Raw genomic sequence first — 22,851 nt, 5'->3', positions numbered from 1 at the left:
ATTTTCCGACCGAGTTTTCAAATCGGGAGTCCCGCGCCTGTTCGTTAACTTTTCACAGCTCAATTTGGTCCCTCCTGAGATGTTCGAGGTGTTCCCCGGGCCTCCTCGTGATTGTTATACGATTTCGGACTGCCGAGGCCTATTCTCAGGCCTAAGTGTGAAAAAAAGTACCTTTTCCGACCTAGTTTTCAAACCGGAAGTCCCGCGCTAGTTCCGTAAGTTCGCACAGTTTGCATTGGTGTCTCCCGAGGTGTTGGAATTGTTCCACGGGCCTTCACGGGGGACTGTTACAGGATTTTGGGGGCCCCCCGATTGCCTATTTTCAAACTTAAGTGTTTAAGAAGTGCATCTCTTGACTTAGTTTTCAGACCGGGAGTCCCATGCGAGTTCCGTAAGCTTCCACAGCTCACGTTGGTGTTTGAGGTGTTCCCCGGACCTTCTCTTGACTGTCACACGATTTTTGCGCCCCGATAGACTATTTTCAAGCTTAGGTGCGAGAAAAGTGCCGTTCCGGACTAAGTTTTCAAACTGGGAGTCCGGTGCTAGTTCCGTAAGTTTTCACAACTTACATTGGTCCCTTTCGGGCTGTTTGACGTGTTCCCCGGGCCTTCTCGTGACTGTTACACGATTTTGGCCCCCGACGGCTTATTTTCGAGTTTAAGTTTGAAAAAAGTGCATTTTTTGATTTAGTTCTCAGACCGAGAGTCCCGTGCTAGTTTCGTAAGTCTCCGCAACTTACCTTGGTCCCTCCCCGAGGTGTTTGGGGCATTTTCCGGTCCTTCTCGTGACTGTTGCACGGTTTTAGCCCCCCCGGTGTCTTATTTCCAAGCTTAAGTTTGGAAAAAGTGTCTCTTTCCAACTTAGTTTTCAAACCGGGAGTCCTGTGCTTGTTCCATAAGTTTTCACAACTTACATTGGTCCCTCCCGGGGTGTTTGACGTGTTCCCCGGGCCTTCTCGTGACTGTTACATGATTTTGGCCCCCGACGGCTTATTTTCGAGCTTAAGTTTGAGAAAAGTGCATTTTTTTATTTAGTTCTCTGACTGAGAGTCCCGTTCTAGTTCCGTAAGTCTCCGCAACTTACCTTGGACCCTCCCTAAGTGTTTGGGGCATTTCCCGGTCGTTCTCATGACTGTTACACGGTTTTGGCCCCGACGGTGTCCTATTTCCAAGCTTAATTGTAGAAAAAGTTTATCTTTCCTACTTAGTTTTCAAACCGGGAGTCTCGTGCTAGTTCCGTAAGTTTTCACAGCTCGCATTGGTCACTCCCGAGGTGTTTGAGGTGTTCCCAGCCCTTCTTGCGACTGTTACATGATTTTGGCATCCCGATGGCCTGCTTCCAAGCTTAAGTGGTAGAAAAATGTACTTTCTGACATAGATTTCAAATCGGGAGTCCCGCGCCTATTCTTTAAGTTTTCAACACTCAAATTGGTCCCTCCTGCGATGTTCGAGGTGTTTCCTGGGCCTTCTCGTGATTGTTACACGATTTCGGCCCGCCGAGCTCTATTCTCAAGTTTAAGTGTGAAAAAAGTATCTTTTCCAACCTAGTTTTCAAATCGGAAGTCTGCGCTAGTTCCGTAAGTTTCCACAACTTGCATTGGTGTCTCCCGAGGTGTTGGAGGTGTTCCACGGGCCTTCTCGAGACTGTTACAGGATTTTGGGGCGCCCCCGGTGGCCTGTTTTCAAACTTAAGTGTTTAGGAAGTGCATCTCTTGACTTAGTTTTCGAACCGGGAGTCCCATGCGAGTTCCGTAAGTTTCCACAGCTCACGTTGGTCATTCCCTAGGTGTTCAAGGTGTTCCCCGGACCTTCTCTTGACTGTCACACGATTTTTGCCCCCCGATGGACTATTTTCAAGCTTAGGTACGAGAAAAGTGCCGTTTCGGACTTGGTTTTCAAACTGGGAGTCCCGTGCTAATTCCGTAAGTTTTCACAACTTACATTGGTCCCTCCCGGGGTGCTTGACGTGTTCCCCGGGCCTTCTCGTGACTGTTACACGATTTTGGCCCCCGACGGCTTATTTTCGAGCTTAAGTTTGAAAAAAGTGCATTTTTTGATTTAGTTCTTAGACCGAGAGTCCCGTGCTAGTTCCGTAAGTCTCCGCAACTTACCTTGGACCCTCCCCGAGGTGTTTGGGGCATTTCCCGGTCCTTCTCTTGACTGTTACACGATTTTGCCCCCCCCGGTGTCCTATTTCCAAGCTTAAGTGTGGAAAAAGTGTCTCTTTCCAACTTAGTTTTCAATCCGGGAGTCCCGTGCTAGTTCTGTAAGTTTTCACAGCTCGCGTTGGTTACTCCCGAGGTTTTTGAGGTGTTCCCGGCCATTCTTGCGACTGTTACATGATTTTGGCCCCCCGATGGCCTACTTCCAAGCTTAAGTGTTAGAAAAGTGTATTTTCCGACCTAGCTTTCAAATCGGGAATCCCGCGCCTGTTCGTTAACTTTTTACAACTCAATTTGGTCCCTCCTGAGATGTTCGAGATGTTTCCCGGGCCTTCTCGTGATTGTTACACGATTTCGGCCTGCCGAGGCCTATTCTCAGGCTTAAGTGTGAAAAAAGTACCTTTTCCAACCTAGTTTTCAAACCGGAAGTCCCGCTCTAGTTCCGTAAGTTCCCACAACTTGCATTGGTGTCTCCCGAGGTGTTGGAATTGTTCCACGGGCGTTCTCGGGGGACTGTTACAGGATTTTGGGGGGCCCCCGATGGCCTATCTTCAAACTTAAATGTTTAGGAAGTGAATCTTTTGACTTAGTTTTTGAACCGGGAGTCCTATGCGAGTTCCGTAAGCTTCCACAGGTCACGTTGGTCATTCCCTTGGTGTTTGAGGAGTTTCCCGGACCTTCTCTCTTACGGTCACATGATTTTGGCTCCCCGATGGACTATTTTCAAGCTAAGGTGCGAGAAAAGTGCCGTTTCGGATTTAGTTTTCAAACCGGGAGTCCCGTGCTAGTTCCGTAAGTTTTGACAACTTACATTGGTCCCTCCCGGGGTGTTTGACGTCTTCCCCGGGCCTTCTTGTGACTGTTACACGATTTTTGCACCCAACGGCTTATTTTCGAACTTAAGTGTGAAAAAAGTGCCTTTTTTGATTTAGTTCTCAGACCGAGAGTCCCGTGGTAGTTCCGTAAGTCTCCACTACTTACCTCGGACCCTCCCGAGGTGTTTGGGGCATTTCCCGGTCCTTCTCGTGACTATTACACGGTTTTAGCCCCCCGGTGTCCTATTTCCAAGCTTAAGTTTGGAAAAAGTGTCTCTTTCCAACTTAGTTTTCAAACCGGGAGTCCCGTGCTAGTTCCGTAAGTTTTCAAAGCTGGCGTTGGTCACACCCGAGGTGTTTGAGGTGTTCCCGGCCCTCCTTGCGACTGTTACATGATTTGGCCCCCCGATGGCCTACTTCCAAGCTTAAGCGTTAGAAAAGTGTATTTTCTGACCTAGTTTTCAAATCGAGAGTCCCGCGCCTGTTCTTTAAGTTTTCACAACTCAAATTGGTCCCTCCTGAGATGTTCGAGGTGTTTCCCGGGCCTTCTCGTGATTGTTACACGATTTTGGCCCGCCGGGCCCTATTCTCAAGTTTAAGTGTGAAAAAAGTACCTTTTCCGACCTAGTTTTCAAACCGGAAGTCCCGCGCTAGTTCCGTAAGTTTCCACAACTTGCATTGGTGTCTCCCGAGGTGTTGGAGGTGTTCCACGGGCCTTCTCGGGACTGTTACAGGATTTTGGGGGGCCCCCGATTTTCGATTTTCAAACTTAAGTGTTTAGCAAGTGCATCTCTTGACTTAGTTTTCAGACCGGGAGTCCCATGCGAGTTCCGTAAGTTTCCACAGCACACGTTGGTCATTCCCTAGGTGTTCGAGGTGTTCCCCGGACCTTCTCTTGACTGTCACACGATTTTTGCCCCCCGATGGACAATTTTCAAGCTTAGGTACGAGAAAAGTGCCGTTTCGGACTTAGTTTTCAAACCGGGAGTCCCGTGCTAGTTCCGTAAGTTTTCACAACTTACATTGGTCCCTCTCGGGGTGTTTGACGTGTTCCCCGGGCCTTCTCGTGACTGTTACACGATTTTGGCCCCCGACGGCTTATTTTCGAGCTTAAGTTTGAAAAAAGTGCATTTTTTGATTTAGTTCTCAGACCGATTTTCCCGTGCTTTTTCTGTAAGTCTCCGCAACTTACCTTGGACCCTCCTCGAGGTGTTTGAGGCCTTTGCCGGTCCTTCTCATGACTGTTACACGATTTTGGTTCCCCCGGTGTCCTATTTCCAAGCTTAAGTGTGGAAAAACTGTCTCTTTCCAACTTAGTTTTCATACCGGGAGTCCCGTGCTTGTTCTGTAAGTTTTCACAGCTCGCCTTGGTCACTGCGGAGGTGTTTGAGGTGTTCCCGGCCCTTCTTGCAACTGTTACATGATTTTGGTCCCCCGATGACCTACTTCCAAACTTAAGCGTTAGAAAAGTGTATTTTCTGACCTAGTTTTCAAATCAAGAGTCCCGCGCCTGTTCTTTAAGTTTTCACAACTCAAATTGGTCCCTCTTAAGATGTTCAAGGTGTTTCCCGGGCCTTCTCGTGATTGCTACACGATTTCGGCCCGCCGAGGCCTATTCTCAGGCTTAAGTGTGAAAAAAAGTTTCTTTTCCGACCTAGTTTTCAAACCGGAAATCCCGCGCTAGTTCCGTAAGTTCCCACAACTGGCATTGGTGTCTCCCGAGGTGTTGGAATTGTTCCACAGGCCTTCTCAGGGGACTGTTACAGGATTTTGGGAGGCCCCCAATGGCCTATTTTCAAACTTAAGTTTTAAGTGAATCTTTTGACTTAGTTTTCGAAGCGGGAGTCCTATGCGATTTTCGTAAGCTTCCACAGCTCACGTTGGTCATTCCCTAGGTGTTTGAGGTGTTCCCTGGACCTTCTCTTGACTGTCACACGATTTTGGCCCCCCGATGGACTATTTTCAAGCTAAGGTGCGAGAAAAGTGCCGTTTCGGACATAGTTTTCAAACCGGGAGTCCCATGCTTGTTCCGTCAGTTTTGACAACTTACATTGGACCCTCCCGGGGTGTTTGACGTCTTCCCCGGGCCTTCTCGTGACTGTTACACGATTTTTGCACCTAACGGCTTATTTTCAAGCTTAAGTGTGAAAAAAAGTGCATTTTTTGATTTAGTTCTCAGACCGAGAGTCCCATGCTAGTTCTGTAAGTCTCCGCAACTCACCTCGGACCATCCCGAGGTGTTTGGGGCATTTCCCGGTCCTTCTCGTGACTGTTACACGGTTTTAGCCCCCCCCGGTGTCCTATTTCCAAGCTTAAGTTTGGAAAAAGTGTCTCTTTCCAACTTAGTTTTCAAACCGGGAGTCCCGTGCTAGTTCCGTAAGTTTTCACAACTTACATTGGTCCCTCCCGGGGTGTTTGACGTGTTCCCCAGGCCTTCTCGTGACTGTTGCACGATTTTGGACCCCGACGGCTTATTTTCGAGCTTAAGTTTGACAAAAGTGCATTTTTTGATTTAGTTCTCAGACCGAGAGTCCCGTGCTAGTTCCGTAAGTTTCCGCCACTTACCTTGGACCCTCCCCGAGGTGTTTGGGGCATTTTGCCGGTCCTTCTCATGACTGTTACACGATTTTGGCCCCTCCCGGTGTCCTATTTCCAAGCTTAAGTGTAGAAAAAGTGTCTCTTTCCAACTTAGTTTTCAAACCGGGAGTCCCGTGCTAGTTCCGTAAGTTTTCACAGCTCGCGTTGGTCACACCCGAGGTGTTTGAGGTGTTCACGGCCCTCCTTGCGACTGTTACATGATTTTGGCCACCCGATGGCCTACTTCCAAGCTAAAGCGTTAGAAAAGTGTATTTTCTGACCTAGTTTTCAAATCGAGAATCCCGCGCCTGTTCTTTAAGTTTTCACAACTCAAATTGGTCCCTCCTGAGATGTTCGAGGTGTTTCCCGGGCCTTCTCGTGATTGTTACACGATTTCGGCCCGCCGAGGCCTATTCTCAAGTTTAAGTGTGAAAAAAGTACCTTTCCGACCTAGTTTTCAAACCGGAAGTGCCGCGATAGTTCCGTAAGTTTCCACAACTTGCATTGGTGTCTCCCGAGGTGTTGGAGGTGTTCCACGGGCCTTCTCGGGACTGTTACAGGATTTTGGGGGGCCCCCGATGGCCAGTTTTCAAACGTAAGTGTTTAGGAAGTGCATCTCTTGACTTAGTTTTCGAACCGTGAGTCCCATGCGAGTTCCGTAAGTTTCCACAGCTCACGTTGGTCATTTCCTAGGTGTTGGAGGTGTTCCCCGGACCTTCTCTTGACTGTCACACAATTTTTGCTCCCCGATGGACTATTTTCAAGCTTATGTACGAGAAAAGTGCCGTTTCGGACTTAGTTTTCAAACCGGGAGTCCCGTGCTAGTTCCGTAAGTTTTCACAACTTACATTGGTCCCTCCCGGGGTGTTTGACGTGTTCCCCGGGCCTTCTCGTGACTGTTACACGATTTTGGCCCCCGACGGCTTATTTTCAAGCTAAGTGTGAAAAAAGTGCATTTTTTGATTTAGTTCTCAGACCGAGAGTCCCGTACTAGTTCCGTAAGTCCCCGCAACTTACCTTGGACCCTCCCCGAGGTGTTTGGGTCATTTCCGGATCCTTCTCATGACTGTTACACGGTTTTGGCCCCCCGGTGTCCTATTTCCAAGCTTAAGTGTGGAAAAAATGTCTCTTTCCAACTTAGTTTTCAAACCGGAAGTCCCGTTCTAGTTCCGTAAGTTTTCACAGCTCGCGTTGGTCAGTCCCGAGGTGTTTGAAGTGTTTCCGGCCCTCCTTGCGACTGTTACATGATTTTGGCCCCCCGATGGCCTACTTCCAAGCTTAAGCGTTTGAAAAGTGTATTTTCTGACCTAATTTTCAAATCGAGAGTCCCGCGCCTGTTCTTTAAGTTTTCACAACTTAAATTGGTCCCTCCTGAGATGTTTGAGTTGTTTCGCGGGCCTTCTTATGATTGTTACACGATTTCAGCCCACCGAGCCCTATTCTCAAGCTTAAGTGTAAAAAAAGTACCTTTTCCGACCTACTTTTCAAACCGAAAGTCCCGTGCTAGTTCCGTAAATTTTCACAACCTACATTGGTGTCTCCCGAGGTGTTGGAGGTGTTCCGCGGGCCTTCTCGGGACTGTAACAGGATTTTGGGGGGCCCCCGATGGCCTGTTTTCAAACTTAAGTGTTTAGGAAGTGCATCTCTTGACTTAGTTTTCAGACCGGGAGTCCCATGCGAGTTCCGTAAGTTTCCACAGCTCACGTTGGTCATTCCCTAGGTGTTCGAGGTGTTCCCCGGAACTTCTCTTGACTGTCACACGATTTTTGCCCCCCGATGGACTATTTTCAAGCTTAGGTACGAAAAAAGTTCCGTTTCGGACTTAGTTTTCAAACTGGGAGTCCCGTGCTAGTACCGTAAGTTTTCACAACTTACATTGGTCCCTCCCGGAGTGATTGACGTGTTCCCCGGGTCTTCTCGTGACTGTTACACGATTTTGGCCCCCGACGGCTTATTTTCGAGCCTAAGTTTGAAAAAAGTGCATTTTTTGATTTAGTTCTCAGACCGATAGTCCCGTGCTAGTTCCGTAAGTTTCCGCAACTTACCTTGGACACTCCCCGAGGTGTTGAGGCCATTTCCGGATCCTTCTCGTGACTGTTACACGGTTTTAGCACCCCCGGTGTCCTATTTCCAAGCTTAAGTTTGGAAAAAGATTCTTTCAAACTTAGTTTTCAAACCGGGAGTCCCGTGCTAGTTCCGTAAGTTTTCACAGCTCGCGTTGGTCACTCCCGAGGTGTTTGAGGTGTTCCCGGCCCTCCTTGCGACTGTTACATGATTTTGGCCCCCCGATGGCCTACTTCCAAGCTTAAGCGTTAGAAAAGTGTATTTTCTGACCTAGTTTTCAAATCGAGAGTCCCGCGCCTGATCTTTAAGTTTTCACAACTCAAATTGGTCCCTCCTGAGATGTTCGAGGTGTTTCCCGGTCCTTCTCGTGATTGTTACACGATTTCGGCCCGCCGAGCCCTATTCTCAAGCTTAAGGGTGAAAAAAGTACATTTTCCGACCTAATTTTCAAACCGGAAGTCCCGCGCTAGTTTCGTAAGTTTCCACAACTTGTATTGGTGTCTCGCGAGGTGTTGGAGGTGTTCCACGGGCCTTCTCGGGACCGTTACAGGATTTTGGGGGGCCCCCGATTTTCGGTTTTCAAACTTAAGTGTTTAGAAAGTGCATCTCTTGACTTAGTTTTCAGACCGGGAGTCCCATGCGAGTTCCGTAAGTTTCCACAGCACACGTTGGTCATTCCCTAGGTGTTCGAGGTGTTCCCCGGAACTTCTCTTGACTGTCACACGATTTTTGCCTCCCGATGGACTATATTCAAGCTTAGGTACGAGAAAAGTACCGTTTCGGACTTAGTTTTCAAACCGGGAGTCCCGTGCTAGTTTCGTAAGTTTTCACAACTTACATTGGTCCCTCCCGGGGTGTTTGACGTATTCCCCGGGCCTTCTCGTGACTGTTACACGATTTTGGCCCCCGACGGCTTATTTTCGAGCTTAAGTTTGATAAAGTGCATTTTTTGATTTAGTTCTCAGACCGAGAGTCCCGTGCTAGTTCCGTAAGTATCCGCAACTTACCTTGGACCCTTCCCGAGGTGTTTGGGGCATTTCCCGGTCCTTCTCGTGACTGTTACACGGTTTTAGCTGTCTTTCCAACTTAGTTTTCAAACCGGGAGTCCCGTGCTAGTTCCGTAAGTTTTCATAGCTCGCGTTGGTCACTCTCGAGGTGTTTGAGGTGTTCCCGGCCCTCCTTACGACTGTTACATGATTTTGGCCTCCCGATGGCCCATTTCCAAGCTTAAGCGTTAGAAAAGCGTATTTTCTGACCTAGTTTTCAAATCGGGAGTCCCGCGCCTGTTCGTTAACTTTTCACGGCTCAATTTGGTCCCTCCTGAGATGTTCGAGGTGTTCCCCGGGCCTTCTCGTGATTGTTACACGATTTTGGCCCGCCGAGGCCTATTCTCAGGCTTAAGTGTGAAAAAAAGTACATTTTCCGACCTAGTTTTCAAACCGGAAATCCCGCGCTAGTTCCGGAAGTTCCCACAGCTTGCATTGGTGTCTCCCGAAGTGTTGGAATTGTTCCTCGGGCCTTCTCGGGGGACTGTTACAGGATTTTGGGGGGCCCCCGATGGCCTATTTTCAAACTTAAGTGTTTAGGAAGTGCATTTTTTGACTTAGTTTTCAAACCGGGAGTCCCATGCGATTTCCGTAAGTTTTCACAGCTCACGTTTGTCCCTTCCTAGGTGTTTGATGTGTTCCCCGGACCTTCTCTTGACTGTCACACGATTTTGGCCCCTCGATGGACTATTTTCAAGCTTAGGCGCGAGAGAAGTGTCGTTTCGGACTTAGTTTTCAATCCGGGAGTCCGTGCTAGTTCCGTAAGTTTTCACAACTTACATTGGTCCCTCCCGGGGTGTTTGACGTGTTTCGCAGGCCTTCTCGCAACTATTAAACGATTTTTGCTCCCGATGGCTTATTTTCGAGCTTAAGTGTGAAAAAAGTGCATTTTTTGATTTAGTTCTCAGACCGAGAGTCCCGTGGTAGTTCCGTAAGTCTCTGCAACTTACCTCGGACAGTCCTGAGGTGTTTGGGGCATTTCCCGGTCCTTCTCGTGACTGTTACACGCTTTTGGCCCCCCGGTGTCGTATTTCCAAGGTTAAGTGTGGAAAAAGTGTCTCTATCCAACTTAGTTTTCAAACCGGGAGTCCCGTGCTAGTTCCGTAAGTTTTCACAACTCGCGTTGGTCACTCTCGAGGTGTTTGAGGTGCTCCCGGCCCTTCTTGTGACGGTTACATGATTTTGGTCCCCCGATGGCCTACTTCCAAGCTTAAGTGTTAGAAAAGTGTATTTTCCGACCTAGTTTTCAAATCGGGAGTCCCGCGCCTGTTCGTTAAGTTTTCACAACTCAAATTGGTCCCGACCTTTGAAAACGAGTAAGCGACACTTTTGAAAACTAAGTTGGAAAGAGACTTTTTTCACACTCAAATCGAGAGGGCCAAAACCGTGTAACAGTCAAATCGGGAGTTCGACTCAAATCGTGTAACAGTCACGAGAAGGCCCGGGGAACATGTCAAACACCCCGGGAGGGACCAATATAAGTTGTGAAAACTTACGGAACTAACACGGGACTCCCGATTTCAAAACTAAGTCTGAAACGGCACTTTTCTCGTGCCTAAGCTTGGAAATAGTCCATCGGGGGGCCAAAATCGTGTGACAGTCCAGAGAAGGTCCGGGGAACACCTCAAACACCTAGGGAGGGACCAACGTGAGCTGTGGAAACTTACGGAACTCTCATGGGACTCCCGGTTTGAAAACTGAGTCAAAAACTGCACTTTCTAAACACTTAAGTTTGAAAATAGGCCATCGTGGCCCCCCAAAATCCTGTAACAGTCCCGAGAAGGCCCGTCGTGTAACACCTGCAACACCTCAGGAGAAACCAATGCAAGTTGTGGAAACTTACCGAACTTGCGCGGGACATCCGGTTTGAAAACTAGGTCGGAAAATGTACTTTTTTCACACTTAAGCTTGAGAATAGGCCTCGGCGGGCCGAAATCGTGTAACAGTCACAAGAAGGCCCGGGGAACACCTCGAACATCTTAGGAGGGACCAATTTGAGTTGTGAAAACTTAACGAACAGGCGCGGGACTCCCGATTTGAAAGCTAGGTCGGAAAATACACTTTTCTAACACTTAAGCTTGGAAATAGGCCATCGGGGGGCCAAAATCATGTAACAGTCGCAAGAAGGGCTGGGAACACCTCAAACACCTTGGGAGTGACCAACGCGAGCTGTGAAAACTTACGGAACTAGCACGGGACTCCCGGTTTGAAAACTAAGTTGGAAAGGGACACTTTTTCCACACTTAAGCTTGGAAATAGGACACCGGGGGGGGCCAAAACCATGTAATAGTCACGAGAAAAATCGAGATATGCCCCAAACACCCCAGGAGGGTCCAAGGTAAGTTGAGGAGACTTACGGAACTAGCACGGGACTCTCGATCTGAGAACTAAATCAAAAAATGCACTTTTTTCACACTTAAGCTAGAAAATAAGCCATCGGGGGCCAAAATCGTGTAACAGTCACGAGAAGGCCCAAGGAACACGTCAAACACCCCGGGAGGGACCAATGTAAGTTGTGAAAACTTACGGAACTAGCACGGAACTCCCAGTTTGAAAACGTCCGAAACGGCACTTTTCTCACACCTAAGCTTGAAAATAGTCCATCGGGGGACCAAAATCGGGTGACAGTCAAGAGAAGGTCCAAAAGAAAAAGGCAGGAAGTGTGTTGCAAGCTTGTGTGGACAGGGAAAGTGACTGCAGTGGTCGACCGAAATTGTAAATTATAATTTTTTTTTCTTTTATTATTATTATTATTATTATTATTATTATTTTGTGACTTAGAACAATAGCTATATCTGCCACAACCGCAAGTCTGTTTCTCATTGTAAGGGGAAGATGATTCCAGTCTTAAATATATAACCAAAGAACCGTTCAAGATGAGGTTGAAAACACAACCCATGGTCATTTCCTATAAGCTGGGAAGTTGGTGGTGCTCTCTTCCACCAGCTGGCTAAGGGGCATCGAAGATGCAACTTCTAGGAAGGAGAGGTGATGCCTTCCAATTGGTTTGTCCATTTGTTGAGAGATGAAGCAAATGTCTAGAACCAAGTGGATAGCAAAATGCAAAGACACCTCTTCTTTGCATACAGAGGAAGTTGCAAACACAAGACACGTAATATGAGTTGTATAGGACTAAAAGGAATAATGCATCGAGGGTATTTGCAGAAGTCAAAACGTTAGACTCATGAGTTGAGTACATCCGCGTTAGATTCAATTCACCTGTATGCTTGTGTTCTTTTATATAATAGGTATAGATTCATGTGCATATTGTTGTATAATGTTCATTTTTGTGAAAATGAAATTATAAAGTACAGATGAATTAAGCTTTTGTATAAATGTTCATGTTCATGTTATACTAGTTATTTTTGCAAAATGAAAAATGTAAGAAGTGGATTTTTTTGTTGAATTTCAGATTTGAAAAGTGTATTTTGATGTGAATATCTTGTTGATTAATTAATTTTGGAAAAGTTGTAAAAAATTGTTGTGTATATAAATTGGCAAAAATGAATTATTTGAATAGCTTGACATTGAATGTGGCTAGGTTCAAGACATGAGAAATATTAGATCACATTAGGTATTTTTCTTGAAATTTGTAAGTATCAAGAGCTTACTAATTTCGTGGGTTAAATTAGTGTTGACATTGTTTTATATCCTATGTAATTAAAAGTGTGTTATTGTGTTTATTTCATGACTTTTTTTAATATTATGGGATTAAAAATGGTGAGGTTGATCAAGTATGAGATTTGGAGGAAATCATGTTGATTAAGTTGTTTGGTATAAAACAAAGTTTGAATTAAGAATATTATTCAAGTTAAAGTGATTTGGTATTTGATCACTAGTTCTACTAATTGAGTTATGTTATTATGATATTTTCATTCCTTAAGTTCATATATGAGATAATTGAATTGTTTGGTAATTTTTGAAGCGAAAAAAGAAAAATGATGATTTTAGCTAGTTTGGAGCTAATGGACAATTAATAAATTATTTATTTTATTGCTTTAGGTTAACTTGATGAAGTTAAAAATGAGGAATTGGTAAAAGGACACTTGTGTTATGTTTCGTAATTATAGTCAAAAGAGGATTTTGATATAATTAGCTAACTGTTGGAAAATATTTTTGGTACGTGTTTGATTTTTAACTATGTAGTAACCGGGTATGTGTTTATTATACTTAGTTAATTGGCGGACTTGGTGCCAGTATTATTATTAATTTTACGGGTGAGCCCGGTTAGGCATGTACCTAGTATTATTGGTCTAGTATAGGTAGGGGAGATAGTGGTACCAACTATCTGCGATATAGATTCCTGGACACTGCTTAGTTCAGAGGAGTAGTAACCTTGTAGTTGTGGATGGACTTTGTTTCTGATACACGACTCTAAGGGTGAGCCCTAAGTGTGGGTAGGTAGGACCTATTATTAATTTTCCGCTCGGACACGGTATTGGTGATGAGGTGGGTCATAGCCTTGAAGACAAGTATTGTACGCCTTGTTGGTGGTTATTATATTTTAAAGCTATTTATTTATTTAACTAGATAGAGTTAATTAAATAAAGTGAATTGAGGCCAGGTTAGATAGAGTTAATTAAATAAAGTGGAATTGAGGTTAGGTTAGCAAGTGTTAAAGTTGATCATTTATTTAAGTTAACAAGAGTGAGTTACTTAAATTATTTTGATTTAAAGTGTTGGAATCTATTCATTTATTTAAGTTAACTAGAGTGACTTATTTAAATAATCGGACTTGTGATCCCATTGATAAAAGATGTATATGTGGTTATTATCTTTTGGATAAATTATTAATTATTTAAGTTAACTTGCGGGACTTAGTTAAATAAATGGGTCTTAAAGTGATTGAACAAGTAAATCTAAAAGTTGGGCATTTCATGTCATTTTTGTGGATATATGTTGTATCACCGTATCCGCATGTATTGTAAAGTAATTATATGAGATTGCTTGGTGAGCTAGTTGTTTGCTCACCCCCTGCCTATAAATGTGTACAGGAAATGTTTTCGGACTTGAGGATTAGCAACTGGTTGTGTCAAGATGTAGGGATTATGTGATGATGAGCTGTAGCCTGTAGTGCTCTTATTTGCTTTTATTCAGTTTTGAACCGTATTTGTTGATTTGGCTGAGTGCCTTTTTCTTTAAAAATGGGCAATATCCATTTCATGGTTGCAAGTCCGTGGGGCATTGTATTTGAAAAGCGGCATGTATTTAATTTTTTTGTGTTATATAATGTATATTATGGAAAGCATGTAAGGAAGGTAAAATACAGAGAGTGGGTTTGTGGTTCCCATTGGTATTGTCACTTTCACTTTCAATTATATTATATTTTGAAAAAGTAAAGAATATTGTTAAGAAAAGAGGATTTTCAACAATTAAATGAACAAGAACGAGATTTCTTTCTAAAACCTCACGCTTAGATTAATTAGTTTTCGCTTGATTAACCTTTGAAAATCTAGGGTGTCACACATTAGATAACAAAAGGGCCTCATCATTACATTTACATGACACGTCTTTCATTCTTTTAGTCAAGATAGAAAATTAAGGTCTTTTTAACAAAATTATTTTGATTGTGAAGTTTAGGGATATTGATATGAATTTTAAATAAAAATTATAATATAAAAAATAAAATTACAGTGTAAGAAATTATAAGAGGCCCCATTTACATTTTTTTCTTTGGGCCTCGAATAAGCGTGAGCCGCCTTTAGTTGTACTTTTTGTGAAGATTGAGTGCGATAGCTTTATTTTGTGGTCATCTGGGATGACTTTTTGGTCAAATATGGATTTTGTAAGTTGTTATGGAAATGAAAGGTGGTTTTTTTGTTTTTGTTTTCTTCTTTAACTGTCTAGACAGTGTATTCAAGAAAATTTAAGTGTGTATTTTCTTTCTATTCTAATGCCATTATTAATTCATAGTTTCGTTCATCTTACTGCATCCTCGAGAATCCTAAATTTGACTTAAGAGTATGTTTTATTCTATTTTTACATTGAAGTACATGAAAATTATGGATTAAGATATCAGTGTCTTCTTGGGAATCGGGAAAAAGGATTTCTTTTTTCTTTTGGTATATAAAGTGGTTTTGATTGCTCATTTTTTCTATTAAATACTAGCCTAGAAGATGGGTTATTGTTTTCCTTGGTTATTTTTCCATTGCTAATTATATCTCCTACCCTTGAAATGTGCAGAAACCAGAAGACATTTCGGCCTAAGAAGAGTGCTCCATCAGGAAGTAAGGTTGGTGTTCTAACTTAAAGGCAATGGGTTTTCAAGTTGTCTCCTTTGCCCTTCTATTTATTTATTTTTGTGCTACTGAGATTCAACTCAAGAAAGTATGAATCCCAACTCTTTGGAGCTAGCCGTTTTGTTGTTGATGCTTTTTCTCCATTTGTGTTTTATTCCCACACAGGCTGCACAGCTTCAAAATCATATTGATGCTACCTTAGGTAGTGGAAACTTAAGGGAAGCTGTTCGACTGCCTCCTGGTGAACACCCTAATGAGTGGTTGGCTGTAAATAGTAAGAAAATTAACTTAAACCTATGACTTCCATAACTATATGATTTTCTGCAGTGCCATGTCTAAGATTCTGTCCTGTCTTTAAATTTGTTCTGATTTCTCATCTATCTGCTGTTATATTTTTTGAAACTTCAGCATGTAAGCCTCCATTGCATATTACTGTTAACTAAATATCAATTACTAATGCTTCTGTCTTTTATTAAATTTTCTTAAAAGAAAAAATAATATAATATGATGTTGGTGAACTGATGGGGTAATAGCTAGTACAACTTGATTTGGTGCTTGTGTGTACATATTATTTTGTGTTCATCATTTGCTAAATCTTAACTAGAAGTTCCACAAAACAGCTTTAAAAAGCATAAACTCACGAACCATTATTAATAATAAGTCGTATAAATTTCTCTAAAGAGTTGTTTCAAACGTTAGTAGGTGTCATTTAGGTTTACACATTTAAACAACAAATCATGACTCAAAAAGTCCCATTTCCTGTTACATTATGCATATTTTTTTGGACTCTGTAACATGCTTGATACTTCATACTGCAACTTAAAGCCATTGTTGTCTAATTGATTCTGAGTAAAATTCAGGATGACTTAATGGTTTAGAATTATGTTTGATACTGACCTCCGATTATGCTTGGTCAGTGTTGGGAATGGTTTGTTTATTCTTTTGGATTCTATCTCTAGTTGCGTTGTTGAGATTCTTTTTTCTTTTTCTTGTTTGTCTTCAGAAGGATAACTCAATCCTTCTTGCTTGTATTCCCCCCTTGCATTCATTGTTAAATTCTCCTAGTTTATTATCCCTCAGGAAAAAAAAAAAAAAAAAAAAAAAAAAGGCCTAGACTGCCTAGAATTTAATTGAATGAAGAATCTAATACCTAATTTGCCTCAACTTTTTTAACTCTCTTGAAAGTAAACCATTTGTTTCAGAAATACAATTTTTTTATACAATATATGCATATTTTTGTACATTGGTGTGCGTTCATATCCATGGTCATACATTTTTTTATCAATTGCAATTATTGTTAGCATATTTTTAATTTGATTTTTTGTGGCTGCAGCTGTTGACTTCTTCAATCAAGTGAACATTCTGTATGGCACTCTTACAGAATTCTGCACTGCATCAAGCTGTCCATTAATGACAGCAGGACCAAAGTATCTTTCTTCAGTCCTCCTAAGAATTGTCTTTCTTGTTTTATTGACGAAATGTTTGGTGTAGCTTTGCTTGATGTTAAGCTCTACGGGTGATATACTTGTGGGAAAAAAAAAGAAATGTTCTTGCGACACTCTTTTCTTTAAGTAGTGCGACTCTCTCTCTCTCTCTTGGACTACAAAGACATGGAAAATAACTTTAAAACTGTTGGGATAGAAATTTTGGTTTCTTTGAAAGTTCCAAGTGCTCTGATTGTAACATTACATATTTTATTGTATTTGGAGTTGCATATAATATTCTGCATTTACCACTAGAGGGATATTAAGTCTAAATGGTAAAAATGTTTTGGGAAGTCACTTGTATTAAGGGATGGGAATATATAGGATATTGTAACCAAAGATGGTATGGAATTAGTTGGTACAAGTTTATATGAAGGTATCTGCCGGTGCAAATCAAATTTAATTAATGAGGTTTAAAACCATGCCAACATGTCTAATGAATCAGATATCATGATAGGGAAAAGAAAGGGCCAAGAAAGGGCAAGGAAAAGGCCAAGAAAGTAGTCAGAGATCATTATGTGGAACTAATCAACAAAGTTTAGTTAATTGTTACTTATTGAAACATGCTAGTTAAGTTGATTGTCAGGATGATACAATTTCAGATCTGCTTTAAGCATGTACATTTGTTTATAATTAGATTATGTCTGAATTATGATGCATTCAAATTGCAAATCTTCAATTTTGCCTCCTCACAGATACGAGTATAGATGGGCTGATGGAGTTAGTATAAAGAAACCCATAGAGGTGTCTGCTTCTAAATATGTAGAGTATTTGATGGACTGGATTGAGGCTCAGCTCGATGATAAATCAATTTTTCCTCAAAAGTTGGGTACGTGTTGTTTGCTTAATACAGTAAACATATGGTTTGTTCTTGTTTTAATCAAAAAGGCCGTACTTTTTTTTAATCTTCTGTATATCCTACAGGGGCATCATTTCCACCGAATTTTCAGGATGTTGTCGAGACAATATTCAAGCGATTGTTCCATGTGTATGCGCACATCTATCACACACATTTTGAGAAGATTGTGAGTCTAAAGGAAGAAGCTCATCTTAATACTTGTTTCAAGCATTTTGTTCTTTTTACATGGGTAAGTTATCCAACTTCATCCAAGTTTTAGATTGTTCAATCTCACAGTTCCTTTTCTACATTCAATTATAATTGTAAAATGGCCGAAATTCATTACATTGTCTTCCATTTATATGCTTACATAATTTTGTACCACAATTGATTTGTCTATCGAGTAATTTAATTTCTAGATTTGGTAAAAATTGTTAGATAGTGAGAAGGGAGAGTTTGGCATGAAGGATTTTGGCTAAAATAAAAAAAAAAAAAGGCTAAAATAGTCAATAAGGCAAAATGTCACATCCTACACATCGATCATTCACTTTTTTTCTCACAACCATCTATTCAACTATAAAAAAAATCAAAAAATCATCCCAAACACAACTTTTTTTCATCTTATAAAATAGCTAAAAGCCAACTAAAATAGCCAAGTTCCCAAACGAGGCCTATATCCTCTTTTACCCACACTTGTTTTTGGTATATTTTACTAGGATGTTGATTGCAATGGCAAAATCAAATCTTTTTTGTTTTTTTTTTTATACCCTTGTGGTATGGGCTAATAGTATTTAACCTCCTATCTTTTAAAATTAGCCACATACCTTCTTCATGGTTTTGAATTACAATGTTGCTATTACATTTCCCGTCAAATGGATGAAAATTGTGGCATGCACCTATTTAGAGTGAGAAAAAAAGAAAAAAAGAAAAAAAAAAATATTAGTTGAAGTCAATTTTTAATTTGTTAAGACCAAATTACTCTTATCTTCATTTTCTACCTTTGAACCCGCAACCTCCCCACCACCGCCTTCCTCTTTTTGGACCTTGCAGAGCGTCCTTACTTCCCAACCTCCCCTGCCACCCCTCTTCACCTCCCTACCCAACCTTCCTCACCTCTACCACCATACCTACCGGAAGGTTGTTAACATCGGGATCCTACATTAGATTGTTGGAGGAGTTCACATGATTGGATCCGAAAATCAGATTGAAGATCGTAAGATCCTACCGTAAAAGAAAAATTACGTATTAATTTAAATAAACATTTCTTAAAAAGTCTACACAAAATAAGCCTAAATTATACTAAAAGGAAGTGTAGATATTGTGAAAAATATAATATTATGTAAAGTGTAAATCTAATAGTATACAATAGAAAACTCGATGGGGAAAAGTTTTGCATTTCATCAAAAAAGAAGGTGATGAAGAAGAGTTTTATAATACAACACTTTGCAATCTACACAATGCATAAAAAGTGAAAGAAAAATATTTAACAAAATTGGATACAAAATAGATTGTGAACTTAAAAGAGTGGCTTGGCTGAATGACAAGGTTTGTTGTTAGCACTCTTATCTCTATTAAACACACACAACACACATTGACAAGGACATAAAAAGTATTGGTTGAGGAAGATTTGAAGGGTTGCTTTTATTTTATTTTATTTTTAATTTAGAAGTATAGGAATTATTGCAATATTAGAATATTATTTAGGATTTTATTATAGGATTTAACTATGTCTTGTTTTATTTTGGAAACTTTTAAATCAAGGTTTTCTATGTATTAAGGGTTATTTTGCTTGAAATATGAATTGAATTGAGAGTTCTTTAATATTGAGAATTAGAGTTTATTTTATTTCTTTGGGTGTGATTTGTTCCTATTCTATTACATTATTGCTCCAGTTATGTCTTATTGACTGTGTGATGGGTGGTGCAGGAATTCCAGTTGATTGATAAGGGGGAGCTTGCACCCCTGTACGAGCTTGTTGAGTCTATCTTACAGTTCTTTTTTAAAATTTATTTTGTATTGGGAAAACGCATTGTGAGCTTTTGTTTCGCATCTCATGCAGCTTTTTGAATTCTTCTCTATTTTTATATTTTTGTAATGGATGCAGTCTCCTGAGCTTCCATTTGGTTTAGTTTGTATAAAGAGTTTTGAGTTTTGAATTATATTTTGAAAGATAAGTTGATGTAAAGAGTTTTGAAAATAATTTTGGGATTTTATTATTATTATTATTATTATTATTATTATTATTATTCTATTTTGTAATTGAATATATGGGTGTGAGACAATTTGATTGATTGATAGGTAGAATAGGGATGTAATCGATTCGGTACAGCTGGTATTTAGGTAAAAAAATTCACCAAATTGATAATTTCGATTTTATTTGAACACCAATACAAATCACTTCTTTTATCAAACCGTACTGAATTGAACCGATTTTTGAATTTTGAATTATATTTTGAAAGATAAGTTGATAAAAAGAGTTTTGAAAATGATTTTGGGATATTTTTATTTTTATTATTATTTTTTTTTTAGTAGTTGAATAGATGGGTGTGAGACAATTTGATTGATTGATTGATATATAGAATAGGGATATAATCGGTTCAGTACAGTTGGTATTTATGTAAAAAAATTTATCGAACTAATAATGTCGATTTTATTATTTTGAACACCAATACAGATCACTTCTTTCATCAAATCGTACTAAAAGTTGAACCGATTAAAGCGATTCAGTTTGATTTAGTGTGGTTTAATCGGTCTAAGATCTTTTAAACTTGAGTTATTTTTAAATATAATTACTGATCTATATAAAAACATTAAATTAGTTCTGGGCAAATTACCAAGAAGTCTTCTTTGAAAAACATGTAGCCTATTTAGTCCCATAATCTTTTGTTTATACTCAAAAGTCTTGTAACGTTTTTCTTCTTCTCTGCCTTTCTTCTTTTCTACCTCTTTTGCTCTTTGTGATTTCTAGCAATCGTTGACGGGCAACCACATCTTCTTCTCTTTCTCTTTCTGATATATAGTCACCGACAATTACCATCGATTGGGGTTCACCGACAACCATTGACTACCGACTCTTTACTTGACCCTCACCGACAGTAAAGAAGATATGTTTTTGACGAAGAAGATGAGTAGATTTACTTAGATCTGATGTAGATCTACATCAGATTTGAGTAGATTTAAATAAAAAAATAGTTGTCGAAATACAATCCTCTCTCTATACTCTCATTCGATCTCTTAATTTTTCTACATTTTATCTGTTATACACTTCTATTTTTCTATTTTAATGGGAAAAAAATTCAAGTTTTGAACAAGTTGTTTTTGAGTTTTAGTTACAGGTGGTGAAAATTATAAAATTTTACAGTTTCAATTTGTTTTGGTACTGGAATGAATCATGGTTTAAAACTGTAAAATTTTGCAGTTTCATAATATATTTTTCAATTTGGTTAATAAGGATAAATGCCTAATAGATTTTTACTTTGAAATTATAACATTTTATAGTTTCAAAGTTTGCTTTTTAATTTGATTAATATTGAAGATTATTTGCTTAAACGTTATAAAAATTGAAAAATAACATATGTTTTTTTTTTCCTATTGTTGCTATTTTTTGTTGTTACATTTTTTGTCCCTTTTTGGTTTATCAATATTTAGCACATTTTGTTACGTTTTTTCACTCTAATTTCTTCATTTATTCTTTTTTCTTTTTCAACAATATTTTGGACATTCCGGTGAGTCTCCAATGATGTTCTTAACATCCAACGAACGTTCTGGACATTCCGGCGACTTTCATTGACGTTCAAAACACTCCGGTGAACTTCCGGCAATACTTCGGCGACTTTTCGGTGATGTTGAACATTCCGACGAGTTTCCGATGACCGTCTGACAAAAATTCGATGGTAGTGGGATGGAACAGCGTCTGTAAATTAAAAAATAAAAAAATAATAAGATTTTTTGGTAATAATTAAAAATATATAGGACTAATTAGTGCAAATGTTTTGTTTTGGGATTAGATGGGTTTTGAACTTTGTATATGGAACTTATTGGTAAGTTCCCCATTAGTTTTTGTCCACCATTTCAAACATATCTAATTCATCCATTTAATAAATACTTTTCAATTCCTACATTAAAAAATAAATAAATAAATAAAATTAAAAATACTAAGGTGTCAAGAATATTAGTTTTAGATTGTATATAACAAGAGTTTACAATTTTAGGTTATAAAGATGATAAAGTTAATTAATTAAGGTTATTAATCTATTATACTTATTAATATTATTATATTATTAGATTATATATATATATATATATATATATTATATAAATACAATATATGTTGAAGCGGTTGATTTCGGTCTAATTCGGTGTACAAGATACTTGAACCGATATCAAATCGAAAATTGAAAAAAATCAAATTTAAAAATCACACAAACTAATTCTTGTTAAAAAATAAATTAAGTATAACCAGTTTGGTCATTTTTTTTTTTAAATTTTTCTTCCATCCTTAATGTAAAATGTGAGAGAATGAGATAGAAGAGATAAAATGATTGATCGGTTTATTAATAAATAAATAAAAAAAGAAGAGAAAGGAGAGAGAAAAGAATTTTAAAATCTTATTAACCAAACATGTTTTTTGATTTTTTTTATCCAAATATTAATTTTAAAAAGTAAACCAAACGTTTTCTTTGTTTTTGCTCAGTTTGAATGGAAATGCAGTTTCATTAATCACCCTCATTCTCTCTCATAGTATAAGTAATTGGCCTTTTTTTTTTTTTTTTTTGGGTGAGCATAATTCGGATTAGTTTGGTGGGAGATAAAACTAGGACTAATCTGTTATTTACAGTTCCATAAAAATTAGAACCAAACCAATGTATTTAAATCATGGAACCAATTCCAATCAAATCATTTAAAGACAGTTCGACTTGGTTTGGAACAACGGTTTTTACATAACATATCCATACAAAAAAAAATCATATAACGTATTCAAAAAAATTAAACCTATCATAAATTGTTTAACATTAATCTACCCATGATTTTTTGAAACATAACTTAAACAAACATAATATTTAGTAAATAAACATATTGTTTAACATGTAACAAACATAAAACTCCCATCAAACAAGCATTTTGTCTTGGCAACAACAATTATAAAACTAAAATTATGCTAAATAATTAAAATAAATAAATAAATAACATTAGGGTTTTGTATATCAGATGGTAGGATTGTATGCACAAGGTGTATGGTATGTATATGGTTTAAGTTACATATGGTTTGGTTCATTTCTAATTTAGAACTGTGAACTCAAATCTGAAACTGATCTGAAAAGATCAATTCCCTAGTTTTCCAAACCAGAATCAAATCACAAATTCAAAAAATTAGTCAAAACATATCGAATTGGACTAAACTGAACTGGACCGGCCCGAACCAGTTCGGATTATAAATTTTTCGAATTCCTTGACTCACAAGAAAAAGCATATCAAGTATTTGCTTATTTTTGTTGGCAAGTTATGTCTACTGCATTAGCTGACCAAGAAATGATTTATTTTTGTTGTCAAGTTGTAATGCTCCAACTTTTATTAATCGGATAATATTATCAATTTTCATATTAAGGTCCATTTATGAAATAATAAAA

At 39.3% G+C, this 22,851-nt stretch overlaps 1 protein-coding gene across 7 annotated transcripts in view; it reads left to right on the top strand.

Moving 5' to 3' along the window:
* Positions 1 to 19,424, top strand: part of LOC114322868 (MOB kinase activator-like 1A) — a 92,135-nt gene extending 72,711 nt beyond the window's left edge. For 6 of the 7 annotated variants that reach the window (XM_082903568.1, XM_082903570.1, XM_082903567.1 and 3 more), the window contains 6 exons: positions 14,847 to 14,895; positions 15,068 to 15,176; positions 16,236 to 16,329; positions 17,082 to 17,215; positions 17,311 to 17,474; positions 19,151 to 19,424. In XM_082903568.1, coding sequence (XP_082759694.1) covers positions 16,313 to 16,329; positions 17,082 to 17,215; positions 17,311 to 17,474; positions 19,151 to 19,291 — 456 coding nt within the window. In that variant the 5' untranslated portion in view covers positions 14,847 to 14,895; positions 15,068 to 15,176; positions 16,236 to 16,312 and the 3' untranslated portion in view covers positions 19,292 to 19,424. Of the gene's footprint in view, positions 1 to 14,846; positions 14,896 to 15,067; positions 15,177 to 16,235; positions 16,330 to 16,349; positions 17,216 to 17,310; positions 17,475 to 19,150 lie in introns of those variants that run through there. The other variant, XM_028270310.2, reaches the window with a different exon arrangement.
* The last annotated feature ends 3,427 nt before the right edge of the window (positions 19,425 to 22,851 follow it).

This window comes from Camellia sinensis, chromosome 13 (assembly GCF_055761805.1).
Source record: "Camellia sinensis isolate YWXY chromosome 13, ASM5576180v1, whole genome shotgun sequence".
NCBI classification, from domain to species: domain Eukaryota; kingdom Viridiplantae; phylum Streptophyta; class Magnoliopsida; order Ericales; family Theaceae; genus Camellia; species Camellia sinensis.
The sequence above is the reverse complement of the archived record's forward strand: the minus strand, read 5'-3'. Positions and strand labels throughout refer to the sequence as shown.